The sequence below is a fragment of the Hemiscyllium ocellatum genome, chromosome 2 (genome assembly GCF_020745735.1).
Source record: "Hemiscyllium ocellatum isolate sHemOce1 chromosome 2, sHemOce1.pat.X.cur, whole genome shotgun sequence".
NCBI lineage: Eukaryota > Metazoa > Chordata > Chondrichthyes > Orectolobiformes > Hemiscylliidae > Hemiscyllium > Hemiscyllium ocellatum.
Genome location: NC_083402.1, coordinates 138,161,925 through 138,176,559, shown reverse-complemented (window position 1 = coordinate 138,176,559; position 14,635 = coordinate 138,161,925). Strand labels below are relative to the sequence as shown.

The following is a 14,635-nucleotide window of genomic DNA, read 5'->3' as shown; positions in this document are numbered from 1 at the left end:
AATAAGAGGTAGGAGTCCACATTGAAATATTTACAGTTCAGTGAGAGGTTGGGATTGGAATGGTAGTAACAGAAAGGAATGAAAGATCTCCTATTACAGTGGTTACCATGGATTTACATCCTTAAGCAGTGTTACGTAATGTACTTGGTCTGATGTATCCAGCTCACATTAAAAGGATCATTTTAAAGTTTTGCTACTGGCAGTCTCTAACAGCAATTGTCAGTTGGAAAATTAGGTGCAACACATATCCATATTCACACTAAGTCATGGTCCATGGCAGAGATCAAAACTGGGAAATTATACCTTCAATGTCTTTGCCACATTTAGTTTTAAAAGATTCACGACTGACTCAAATTAAAAACTATTTTAATAAAGATATTCTCTACAGTAAAATGAGGACATTATAGCCATATTTTCTTGCTCTGTCCTTCAAAAACATGACATTTGATAACTACTGCACACTCAACACCAAAAACTTCACACACCGAATTATGACACAAGTGCATCCGGTCCTTACAGTGATGTTATCAGGTTGCACTGTTGTATGGTGACTCACTGATCACACTGTTCTTTGATAGATGACGCGTTGAACTCTCAGTGATTTCAACAGCAGTTGATGGAGAGAACTAAGTTTTGCTGGAACATGACGTGAACTTAATTTTAGGGTCTTCAGCAGGTCGGGAGACAGGAAGCCATTTGTATTCCAGGTTTTGATTGGGAGGGTCCAATTCCCAGCAGTAATGATTGAGCAAATACCCAGCTGTTGCCTTGAACAGAAAAGATCAGCCATTTTAAAACCTGAGCTGTGAAAAATTAAGAAATAAGATACAACAAAATGACATATAGAAGGATGAATTTAAGTGATCCCGGAGACACTGTGCAGAAAATACAAAAAAGGATAAATTTGCTGAGTCATACTTTAAAGAAACACTGCTTACAAATGTAAGAACTTTAAATCCTGCTGATTATTAAATCATTTGAATCTGAAAAATGAAATCAATATCCCCAAATAAAAATCAATTAAGATATGGAATAAATGTAAGTTGATGAGCTTGAGATACAGACCAGCCATGATCTAACTGAATTGTGGAACAGATTCAAGGTATTGATTTACCTGTTTTTGTTCTTGGAGAATACATTTTGTTACACTGGTTCAACAACAAATTATAAAATGAAGCCCAAGAAAATAATGGGGTTATTCAGGGCTTTAGCCTTAGGGACTGATAGAGTTCAGATAATACAGCAACAGAAGTCCAAAGTGTCAAATACTTACTCCATGTTCAGTATACTCTGTGGATGGGAAGAGTAACAGCTAAAGTTCATTAGATTATGAGTACTTGAAGTCTGGATTTCTCTCAAAATGCAACAGGGCTGATTGCCATTCTGGACAAACCTCTCTTTGTACTAGGACCATTTAAAGCATATCTTCAACCAACCGTGGTAAATATGAAAAATTTCTGCTGTTTCACTGCAGCAGGCAAGATCCTTTAATGGCTGCTGGTGTTCAATATTCATCACCCGAGCCGATAGTAATCACAGCAACTCAAGTGATATGACACCCAGAACATCACTGATGTATTTAAATAAACGAATGCAATGTTATTGCACAAATGTAGCTTTTTTTTGCAATTATATCTAATATCGCAGCAGTTCTTCACTTGAACCATAGCTTAGCCCTATTGTGTTATCGAATGGCCAAATAATAGAGGAATGGGCAAAGTTTTTTTGGAATTTTGTTTTGTACAATTAGATTTGATGTTGTGACAGCTTCACATGTATAAAAGGTGAAGTTGCTTCATCTCAAAGGACCATAGAGCTGCTCTCACTCATTAGAGGGAGACAACTGGTGTGGTTTAACCTGAGGGTCAACATGTCTAAGATGAGACTTTCATGGTTATGTCAGTCAGTGTGGGAGTTGAATCCACACTGTTGACATCATCACAAACCAGCAGTTTAGCCAACTGAGCATATACCTTGTGACCAACATATATAATACTAATTTCAGTATACTTGTCAGGTCACGACTGAAAATCCAAATGTAAATATAATTTTGGTTTAGCATTTCAAACATGCTTAGATGTTAGATTTGTTATAAACCCTTTTCCTGGCACCTGTAATATTTTAAGTATGACTTGACATTTCCATAATACTACATTACTTTAGTGTGTCCTTGGCTCAGTGGTGCAGTAATACTGCAGTCTGACTCATTGGGCGTTCAAACCCCACTGCAGTGTCTTGAACATATAATCCAGTTTCACACTTCAGCACAGTACTGGATGAGTGCTGGACTGTTGGAGGTGCTTTCCTTTTGTGAAATACTAAAACAGAAATAAAATATTCAAAGTAGTGCAGCAAAGTTTTCCTGATGTCTGAGCTCACATTTATCTCGCAAACTTTATCACTAAAACAAATTATCTGGTCATTTTTCTGGCTGCCATATGTGGATTTTATGCACGAATTGAATGCTGCAATTCTTACAGTGCAAGCAGCTACAAATAATCAATTCACTGCCAAACTTCTTGAAGTTGTGAAAGACACCACACATTCCTTTTTTATCTCTACATCGTCAATTTGTTCCCTTCAAATATTTAGAGTCATGTTGCAGCCTTAGGCAACTGACTGTCATTGTGGAGTAACAATCCTTTATTCCTTTTCCTTCTTCTCTAGGTGGTAGTGTTGTTGAATTTCACTTTGGTCTGTTCTTCTTCTCTGGCTTGTCAAGTCTTAACATGAGAAATAGTAACTATTGGCCAGCCAGACCCTCCACCATTCAAAGATTAGGATAATTTTTTGACCGCCTTTTCATCTAATCTCATATCCCCCAGATTCCAAGTATCTATCGATGTCACCCTTGAATATATTCAATGAATGAACATTCACAGTCCATTAGGGTAGCAAATCCAAAGATTTATAACCCCCTCAATTTCCACTCATCTCAGTCTTAAATATCCTGAGAATACCTTTGGGTCTAAATAGGAGGCACAACCTTTCCTCATAAACATGTCAAACTCCCTCAAATCTTATGTTTTAGATGAAATCACCTCTTATTCAATTTAACTCTAGAAGGTATTGAGCCTATTCTACTTAACATCTCCTCAGAGCCCAATAAAATTATTTTTAATTCACTCATGAAATGTTGACAATATCGCTGGCAATATTTGTTGTCTGCCGCTAACTGTTCTAGAGACGACGGTGGTGAGTTGTCTCATTAAACAGATATAACAGGTGCAATAAGCCTTCCTTGTTCTTGTGCTCAAACCCCTTTGTGAGAAAGGCCAACGTATCATTTACTTTCCTAATTGTTTACCGTTCATGAATGTTAACTTTCTGTAATTCATTCGCAAGGATGTCCAAATCACTCTGAACACTAATATTTGGTGGTTTCTCTCCATTTAAAAAAATTATTCTTCTATTCTTCCTGCCAATGTATATAATCCCACCCTGGTGCTGGGACCTCAAGACTCTCAGAGTCACAAAATCTAGCAAATGCTCAATCTTATTTTTATTTTACAATTAGTCAAGATGACAAGTGTCTTCTGGAATGTGACCCCAAAGCACTAATGAACGTCTAAATATGGACTACTTAAACACACAAATTCCACTGTAATCCAGAGCACCATATTTCAATAGAATTCAATTTTAGTGATTAATGGATCTAGAATATTTTAATTGGGATTAAACACTGTGAACCACTTTATTGTCACAGGAATATAGTTAATTCATTATCACCATTGTTTTCCATAGATGTTAAGATTCTGCTTGCTTTACAATTATCAAAGGAATCATGTTCACATCAAACTACCTGAAAAACACAAACTCTTTCTACGACGCACTGTTATAAAGACTGACCAGCAGCTTATCAAGTAAACATGGGTGATCTGGACTTGAATATGACCTGCTACAGTACTGTGTTAAAATAAAAATTAAATTGTTGAGAGAGATGCTATTTAATTGTCCTGGTGTAATTCCAATATTTTAATGAACCTCTGGTCTTCTATCAATCGGATTTCACGAAACAGTGAAGATGGAATTGGGAGCGCAGTGGGATGGAAAGGGAATAGGAATCATCACTTACCATAAGGGCAGAGTTGGAACTGGAATACCTGGAACAGGATACAAGAACCATCAACTTTTAATACTTTAGGACTACTTTAATCAGAGAAGCTAACTATTGCACTACCAGTTATTTATCATCTGTGTCTTCTACATCTGTGTAGTTATTGGAACTATAAATAGATACAAGGTTTGTGCGAAGAAATAGATACACCTATTAGTGGGCGGCACGGTGGCACAGTGGTTAGCACTGCTGCCTCACAGCGCCTGTAGACCCGGGTTCATTTCCCGACTCAGGCGACTGACTGTGTGGAGTTTGCACGTTCTCCCCGTGTCTGCGTGGGTTTCCTCCGGGTGCTCCGGTTTCCTCCCACAGTCACAAAGATGTGCGGGTCAGGTGAATTGGCCAAGCTAAATTACCCGTAGTGTTAGGTAATGGGTAAATGTAGGGGTATGGGTGGGTTGCGCTTCGGCGGGTCGGTGTGGACTTGTTGGGCCGAAGGGCCTGTTTCCACACTGTAAGTCTAATCTATTAGGTTTAGCCCTAACATTTTCTGACAATCGATACTTCCTGTCTTTTGAATGTGAGCATGACAGTGTAGTTCATGGTGGACAGAGGCTATGGTGTATGGGTGCACGTTACTCTTGTGGTACCCTTCTCTATACATGACACACAAAATGTCCAAATTTCAGTGGACAAGATGCAAGTTTGCTTGTGAAAATGTTGTTTTGCTTTATGGAGAAAGAGTTCAAATTAGAATAATGTACTAGTGCAGACTGGGACTAAAAGGGAAAGAGCACATTAACAAAGGGAAACAATGCTGATGGTGAGCTAATATCGGAGTCGCACAGTGGTTAGCATTGCGGCCTCACAGCACCAGTGATCTGGGTTCAATGCCAACCTTAGCCGACTGTCTGAGTGGGGTTTGCACATTTTCTGTGTCTGTGTGGGTTTTCTCCAGGTGCTCTGGTTTCCTCCCATAGTGTAAGGATGTAAAGGTTAGGTAAATTGGCCATACTGAATTGCCCATAGTATGCAGGGATGCATAGGTTAGGCACATTAGTCAGGGCGAAATGTGAAGTAATAGAGTAGGGGAATGGGTCTGAATGGGATACTCTTCGAAGAGTTGGTGTGGACTTGTTGGGCCAAATGGCCTGTCCCCATACTAGTGATTTTATGATTTTAATACATCTTAGCCAGTATTTTTCATTCATTTGACATCATGAAAACAAGTGATCTGGTATTTGTTGTTTATGGAACCGTGCTGGATATAAATTGTTGTGTTTCTAATATTGTAAGTGTAATAGTGATTAATATTCAGCAAAAAAGTCAGTAATCAAGGTTAGAAATAACTAACAACAAGCTCAAAAATGTGATCATCACAGGACAGAAATGTAAGTGGAATTCAATTTCCAGCATGTGGCACCAGCTTCAAGTCACTGCTTCAAATTTGAGATGGAAGAAATACAATCAAATTAATATGTATTAAATCAGGCAGATTAATTCTGATACATTTCTGCAGTTGGCATGTTGCCTTTTTAATTAATTCAATTGCAGTTCAAGTCCACTAGCCAAATCAACTTACATTTATGATATTTTTATTTACATATGTGCAGACCTAATGTGGCAGTATTCAAAAACTACCAACAGTGGATTATGGGTTGGCATACCACAGGTCGAAGATTCGCATAGGGATGATTGTGGGCCTGCCAGAGAACCACAGAAAATTTTCCTTCCATTAAATTTAAATGATCTATTATAACTGTGGAATCTTCTCTTGTCAGTTTTGCTCAATATGCTCCCAATCAAGTTGCTGCTTCCTTCCTTCCTTTTCCAATACTTTGTGTCCATTTCTTTGTGGGGTCAACTTCCATTTCTATTTGCCTGATTAATGACCTCAGAATAGGACCAATGAGTCTATTGCTCTGTTAACAATGGCAAGGTAGTGACTAACGGAAAGGAGTAGATGATCTTTCACTAATATATAAATCCGGGACCTTGGGTCCTGAACGCCAGTTTAGGTCATAACTGGTTATGGTGTTAAACACTCACTCCATCTTGTTCCATGAGTGATGAAACAAATTAAGTCCAATCAGGGGTTATGCTTGAAATTTGTCTTGTGAGAGAGAAAGAGGACTGACCTTCCAGCCTTACAAAAGTAATGTGGGCTACAGCAGCAGCATCAAGATCACCACCATCATAACCCAGCTACCTTCCACAATCACCTCACCACTCTGCACTTAACTATTTGGGTTAGCCAATAGTGGCAGGTGTTAGAGTTATACAGCACAGAAACAGACCCTGCGGTCCAACCAGTCCATGCCGAACATGTTCCCAGACTAAACTAGTTCCACATGCCTGATTGTGGCCAATGTCCCTATCGTATAGTTTTATTTAATGTAGAATAAAAAAAACTTCAGCTGTTCACTATACAATTCGAAAACCTAGTTTTTAAAAAGTGCATTTGAAAAAAATTGATTTATTTAGTTTTTTTTCAATGATGTTATTCATTCCTTTTAACGTCCATAGCTTGCCAGCCCTAGGAAAATGAGGTTCATATCTTAAAATTGTGCTCGCTTGTTCATCATTGTTCAGTAGAAAATGGATGCTGATTTCTCAAAATTAGTCCCACTTAACTCCTGCACATTGGCTCGTTTGCAATGATTACTCCCAGATCACTTTCGCTCTTGCACCTGACACATTTACATTTGTCTATGCCTTCATGCATTAATCTACATTGTTTCACATCTGATCTGAATGTTTTGCACATCGTGTATAGTCACCTTTAGAGTTCATATTTCAACACAGCAAAAGTATTGTAAGAAATTAGGCATAATATCTTTTTTCCCCAATGACTCAACATTTGAATTTTGCAAGTATTTATCAACCTATTAAGTTCTGTCTTCAACAGATAGCACTAACTTTAAGGTTTTATATTAAAAAGAACTGTCTGAATTGCCGTAGATACCTGTTCCATATATTTTGTACATTTCCTTTTAGATTGCTATGGTGCTGAGAAGTAAAGGCTTGCGATTGATGCTTTCTGTCTTACATTTTTCACAACAGATACAAGATTGACAAACTTCAAAGGTAGTCACAAATTATGAGGACGGGTTGGTAAGTCAACTCTGATGGAGGTGCTGCTATGAAAAGTGTACCAGGGAACAACTGTTCCCACGTAACTTGTTTAATTAAAAAAAGGCTCAATGTTGCACATGTTCACTAACCCACAGAAAACAGGCCCCAAAAGGTTAATAAAACACAGCTTTTAGTAAGCATAAAGCAGCCACATTGCAAGCCCAACTAATATTAAATTAGTTGTTAGTGTAATGCTTAGCACACTCAGGATCATTTAGAGGGTTTTGGTTGATTGCAAAATCACATCCAATGGAAACATTACATTCCAAACGTTGAAAGCATGGATAAGTTGAGTATGATTAGTACTCAGCAAAAAAGTGTTATTTGACATGATCTGCTAGTCAATTGGAGACATGATCTATGTACCTGGTATTGCACTGGTACTGAAATTCATCTATTGTATTAATCAATTGAAAGATTTGCCGAACATCTTTTTGGCTTGTTGGCAGCATCCTGTCAATACTTTTCTTGTTTCAGCTACAATTTAAGATCATCAGGCTGGCTTGCCAGAAGCCACTAATATACATATGTAAAGGCCGCTCCTCAGCTGTTTAAAAAAAAAAGGAACATATGCAAGCATTACACCTTATGTCATTTTACCAAAAGCACGGAGGACCCGAGTTCCTTGGTGCATTCCCCATGACAATGCCTCAGAGTCAACTGTTAAACTTTTGCTCATGTATTACAAATTATTATTCCTTTTGAAATGCAGTATTGTGTCTGCGCCCTGATAAGTCTAAGATGTAAAGTTTGACAGCATTTCTCTATTTTCAACAATACTCAACTTCTGTACTACCACCCAATTATTGTTCCTGTAAAATTGCTAATTGGAACATTGATGTCCATTTCCTTTTGTTACAATAGGAAAATTTTTCTCAGTCATCCTATTGACTATAAACAATGGTGTGGGAGGTGTACAAATTTGCATGCCATGTATATATACACACACAAATAATTTCTATAGCATAGTAGATGGAGAACATTCCCCTTAGTTCTATTCCCTTGTTCTTTCCATGTGCTTTTTTACATTTGGTTAATCAAATATTTATCTACTTCTTTTTAAGTAGTTATTTATTTGGCTCACACCACAGCTCCATGTATTTATAGACTGCATAAAAATCTCCTGAACTATGAGGGGAAAATCATCTGAATTTTCTCTTATTCTGCATCACAAATCACTCCTGATTTTGCCAAATTCACCCCAAGTCAAACAAATGAGGGATTTTCCAGTTTACATCCAGAAAAATTATTTTCTTTGGTGGAGAATTCAGAACAAAAAAGGAATATAATCTTAAAATTAGAACTCAGCTATTTAATCAGATATTAGAAAGCTTATTTCCCAAAAAGGAGATGGAAATCAGAAAAGCTCTGCACAATGTACAGGTCTATGAAGAGACTGTGGATGCTGGGTTTATTGAAATTTAAGAGTGAAATTTTTTTTAAGATAACAAAAGATTTAGAACAAAGGCAATAAACCAAGGTGAAGTACATATTTGCCTTGATCTAAATAATGAAGCAAAAGGTCAAAAGGTTGAATAGCCTATTCTTATTTGTATGTTTCTAAACCTTTAGTGAAGGCTTAAATGAGTCCACTTTTTCTTTAGCAAAAACAAAGCTTATAAATATCTGTCCTGATGTTAGCAACATCCCAAGATATTTATTACAATGCCATAATTATAATGATGGTAAGAACTACAGAATATCCAAATTATTACAGAACATTTATTGTGGGAAGTGAGAAATGGGATATTTAACCTGACACGTGAATAAGAGTTGCACTGTTTCTGCATTTTTGCTGTTAGGGTGACTTAATTAGAACATTGGCTTGTTAACACGAAGCATAAAAGGGCCATTTTGCAACAAGTAGCATGCCTCAGAGATCAATGCTTGGGTCTCAACTTCTACAATGTACATAAATGATTTGGATGAAGAGATCAAAATATGCTGCCAAATTTGCTGATGACTTTGAAAGTCAGTCATTAAGAGGATATGTGAAGGAAACAAAGATTATAGATAGGTAAATGAGTGGGAGGTAAAAGAGTGGGAAAAGATCTGACAAATAGTGTACAATGTGGAGAAAATATGAATTTGTCCATTTTAGCAGGAAAAATAAGAAAGAAGCATTACCTAGAATTTGAGCACTGCAAAATCTTTGTGGTGTAGAGAGAGCTGGTGTATTCCTATGCATAGACTGGGAAAAGTTGGCATGAGGGTACAGCGCTAATTAGGAAAACTTTCATTTAATGTGAGGAGGACCTCAGTTTGTTTCAGTTATATAGGGCGCCGACAAGACCACATCTGAGCACTGTGTATAGTTTTGGTTTCATTGTTTAAGAAAGGATACAAGTGCATTGGAAGTAGTTCACGGAAGATTTACTAGACTAATACAAAGAATGAGTTGTTTGTCTTACATGGAATATTTGGATAGACTGGGCTTGTATCCCTTGGAGTTTAGAAGAGTAACTTGAAGAGGTGAAACATTCACAAGTTGAGAAACAGCAACTTACTATCTAAATGAACTAGATAGATGTATTAAAATAATGATGGTTTGGAGGCAATTGAATACATTTGACTATAAAATAAGTAAAAAATTTAGACAGACACAGCATAAAAAGTACCTGTGGGACTTTCAGTGCAATCATATCTGTTAAGAGTCTGTTGTGCAAAAATGTTATTCTGGAGTCAGAAGTATAGATCATTCGAGACAGAGAAGACTAGAGTTACCAGGACACTTGTTTTCAGAGGCAATAACACCCACTTTTGGTTCAATAGTATTTTAGAGTTGGTCAATCCCTAAGGACAGGTGAGTGTAACTGCAAGTTAAACAGATATGGGATCTAGCATGTAGTGGAGAAGCCTCAGTCCTCCTCTTTGACCAACTTGTTCTTGTGTAGATGCAGACCCTATTTAAGTTATGGGATGAGACAGGAAGTAAAACTGCATGTAGAAGTGACAGATGACAGTATAGTAAGGAGAATGGATATTTTTCTTTGCAACTGATACCAAGACTTACAAAGGATGGGTTACTTGCTCAATACTAGAACAGGTAAACCTATAACATTAACTGTGCAACTAGTTAAGTATTGAGGGCTTTCACAAAAATTTTTGGATGTTGCTTCCTTCAAAAAACGTGAAAGAACGCAGAATATTCCGGTGATGTATCATAGATGATCAAGGTCCACCACAGCTTTCTCGATTACTCTGAGAAACTAAGGAGAAATTTGCAAAATAAAAACTTTGTCAAATTGCCAATACATCTTGCCTTTCCACAGGACTGATAATTGAGATATGGTGCTTTTGGCTGCTGTGTATAAAGGGTAGAGTGACATTTATGGGCCATTATATTCGTGCTAATTTGGTTACTGAAAATTATTAACTTGGCAAAAGAAATAAGGAAGACACTACATGAGTTTGAGAAGCAAAGAAAATGTGGAAATACAGATACATAAATCACTAGGAGTAGCAAAAGTAGTTAGCAAGGCCATAAAAAGTGCAAAGTTGTGGTGTTCTTTTTCTTGAGGAAGACAATACAAATGCAGAGTGATAATTCTGTATTTATATACAGAACCATAGTTACACCATTCTTAAAGTACCACTTTGCTATCCATTCCATAAAAACAATATTAAAACTTTGACAAAAGATTTACGAGAATGTTAGCAGACTAAACTGGATGCCTCTATCAGGAAAGATTAAACAGGTTGGAGTTCTTATTTCAAACATACAGATGTCACCAGTTTTCACTTTTTATTAGATGAGGGTTTGTAGGTACAGTCCTTGTGCTAGGGTATAGAATCTACCACATAAACACTGGCCATCCAATTCTATTATCCATTGCCAGTTAAGTCAGCTCCATATTTCACAATGAGTCCTGTGATTTAGCACACACTAAGCATCAGTGATGCTTACATCCCATAAAACTTGCCTTTTTAAAAATTCTTAAGTGTTTTAAAGAAAGAAAAGAAAGGTAAGAATGTAAGGAAAGAGAAATGGCACTCTATTCAGAAAGTGTACCCAGAAAGGAGGTGAAACAGGGCTCTGGGTGGACACCATTACCTTCATTAAACACCGCCATTAGTTTGGGCCATCTGCTCATGTGGGGAATAAATGCCAAACACCTGAAAGGTTGGACTGAATCTCTGCATCATGATTTCTATCTTGTTCTACAGGACCAGATACTTTCCCTCTAATTATTTTTTTGCAGCGAACTCCAAGGTTTGTGCATGACAACAATTCCCAGAACTGGAAGTCAGCGTACCTGCATGCCAACTGGCATGTATGGACCCCCGAGCAGCCAGGCAGCTTTGAGGAACAGTGATGACCAGTATGAATTCCCAAATCCTTACATATACTTAGTCAGAACACAATTAGTCTGTTCATCTTATTGACATGATCCTTTGAAGAACAGATCCCAGTAGTATTGAAATTTATTGATACCAGAAAAACACTATGTAAGAGTGGAATGTGCACAGAAGCAGATGACGACTAGATACAGGGCTAAAAGATCTCTTAGTTGGAATGTGGAGATTCCACAAATATTGCTACCCTCAATCACAGAGTTAGCCAGCACAGCAGTACAAAAGACAGATTAAAGTACTTAGCCCATCTTCAGCCAGAAGCACCAAGTAGATAATTCATCTCACCCTCCTCACAAAATCCTCATTATCACAGATGCCAGTCTTCAACCAATTTGATTCTCTCTACAAGACATCAAGAAATGGCTAAAGGCACTGAATCATCACATTATGGTGCAGGAGGCCATTTGGTCCATCATGTCTACACCAACTGTCTGAACATTTTAACAGAATGCCAGTCTTCTGCCTTTTCCCTATACCCATGTATGCTGTTTCTATTTAAATAATCATCCAATGCCCTCCTGAATGCCTCAACTGAACCAGTCTCAACTACAGTTGTAAGCATTGCATTCCACACCTTAATTACTCACAACATGAAAAAGCTTTTCCTCACTTGCATTTGTTTTTTTTGCAAAACACTTTAAAACTATTGCTCTGGTTCTTGATCCATTTAAGAGTGGGAATGTTTTCTTCCCATCGCTCTGGCCATATCCCTCACAATTTGAAGTTATCCTCTACATGGAAAACATTTTTGGCTTTTCCAATCTTTCCTCATAATTTAAGCTTTTCATCCATGGAACCATTTTCATAAACCTCTCTGCATTCTCTCCAATGCATTCATATCTTTCCCATAGTGTGGCATCCAGAAACTACACAGTACTCAGATCTCACCAGTGTTAATTAAGTTCATCATTCTTTCCCTGCACTTGACTCTAATGCCTCTCTTTATGAAGTCTAGATTACTGTATGCTTTCGCTAGCCAGTCTACAATGTTTAATGAATTATTTATACATACACACTATTTCAAATAATACCCCTTATTTTACATGCTCTTTGTACAAAGGTGTATTACTACACACTTCAGCGCACTGAACTTCATCTGCTATCAGCCAATCTGCTAACTTGTCAAAGTCTTTTTGCAGTTCTACACTATCCTCCTCATAGTTCACAATTCTTCCCAGTTTTGTCTCATCTGCACACTTTGAAATTGGTCCCTGTACACCAAGATCTAAACCATCTTATAAAAAGCAAGGTCCTAATATCCATAGCAAATCTTCCTCTAGCCAGTACAGCTACAGCATTGGCATCTCCCTAATATTGCGAAAAGTTGCCTATGTCCTGTGCATAAGAGGCAGGACAAGTCAAACGGGCTACATACCACCCTATTAATATATTCTCAATCATCAGCAAAGTGATGGATTGGCACATCAACAGGCACGTGCAAAGGAATAACTTGTTTGCTGATACTCAGTTTTGGCTTCAGCAAGACCATTCCATAGCTGATCTCATTGCAGCCTTGGTCCAAACATAACAGTGGGAGAAAGTGAGGACTGTAGATGCTGGAGATCAGACTCAAGAGTGTGGTACTGGAAAAGTACAGGTCAGGCAGCATCAGAAGAGCAGGAGAATCAAATTTTCCGAAGGAATCCTGATGAAGGGCTTATGCCTGAAACGTCGATTCTCCTGCTCCTCGGATGCTGCCTGACCTGTTGTGCTTTTCCAGTACCACACTCTCAACACCAAACACTACACTGAATTCCTGAGGTAAGGCAAGATTGATTGCCCTTCAAATCAATGCCACATTTGATAAAATATGCCATCAAGGAGTTCAAGTAAAACTTGAGTCAATGGGAATCAGGAGGAAAACTCTCCACTGGATAAAGTCATACCTCAGACAAAGTTGGATAGTTATGGTTGTTGGTGGTAATACATCTTAGCACCAGGACATCAACGTCGGAATGGTTCTTAATAGCATCATAGCCCCGACCATATTCAACTACTACAATCAATGAGCTTCCTTCTATGCTCCTATACCTATGGTCTTATAGTGTCAAAAGTGGGAATGTTTGTCATGACTGCACAATGTTCAGCACCATTCAAGGTACCTCAGATACTGAAGCGGTCAGTGTCCTTGTGTAACATATCCTGGACAATATCCAGGTTTGGGTTGATAAGTGCCAAGTAACACTTCTGCCACAAGCACTTGGCAATGGGCATTTCCAATAAATTCGCTGGCATTATCATTGCCCTGTGAATTACTAATAACTAAAAACTAACTGGACCAGCCATACAAATATTGTAGCTACAGGTCAAAGACTTGGAATTCTGGACTAAATAACTCACCTCCTTTGTGGGTAAGGTGTAGAAAAGGAGAACATCAGGAACGAAGCATCTTTAGATATTAAGGACTAAAACCCAACAGACTATTGAACAAAGATAAGAGAACAGGCAAGGACATCACAGACTGGGGATATATAGGAACAGGAGTAATGCATTCAACCCCTAATACCTGTTGTGTTATTTAAAAGATCTGACTAATTTGACAGTGAAAGAATGGGTGGCTCAGTGGTTAGCACTGTTGCCTCACTGCACCATGGACCTGGATTCAATTCCACCTTTGGGTGATTGTGTGGAGTTTGCAAATTTTTCCTGTGTTTGCATGGATTTCCTCTGGGTGTTCCAGTTTGAGTGCATCAGCCATACTAAATTACCCAAAGTGTCAAGGAGAGTGTAGGTTAGGTAGATTAGCCATGGGAAATGCAGGGTTACAGAGATAAGGTAGTTGGGTGGAATGCTCTTTGGAGGTCAACGCAAGTTCAATGGGCCAAATGGCCTGTTTCCACACTTTAGGGATTCTATGATTCTATGTTGCGTTGCTTGTAAAGAAAGTCATCTTGGCCAAACAAGGAGTCATAAGCATCACTCTGAACAGGACCATGGGCAATGTTTCTCAAAACAGTGCTCTCACTTCTTATTGTCAGTATGTTTGTGCGGACATATTTTGTCTACTATATACAGTGGCAGCTGTAAAGTATAATCAAAAGATCTTTTTAATCAACCAGTTGGCCTTGAGTGGCTGCTAAACAGAAT

The 14,635-nt window shown here is 38.0% G+C and overlaps 1 protein-coding gene across 4 annotated transcripts in view; it reads right to left on the bottom strand.

Annotated features, from left to right (window-relative positions):
* Nucleotides 1–349: 349 nt before the first annotated feature.
* The window catches only part of LOC132829118 (uncharacterized), a 116,463-nt gene continuing 102,177 nt past the window's right edge, over nucleotides 350–14,635 (bottom strand). For all 4 annotated transcript variants that reach the window (XM_060846441.1, XM_060846458.1, XM_060846449.1 and 1 more), the window contains one exon: nucleotides 350–767. In XM_060846441.1, coding sequence (XP_060702424.1) covers nucleotides 627–767 — 141 coding nt within the window. In that variant the 3' untranslated portion in view covers nucleotides 350–626. The remainder of the gene's footprint in view (nucleotides 768–14,635) is intronic.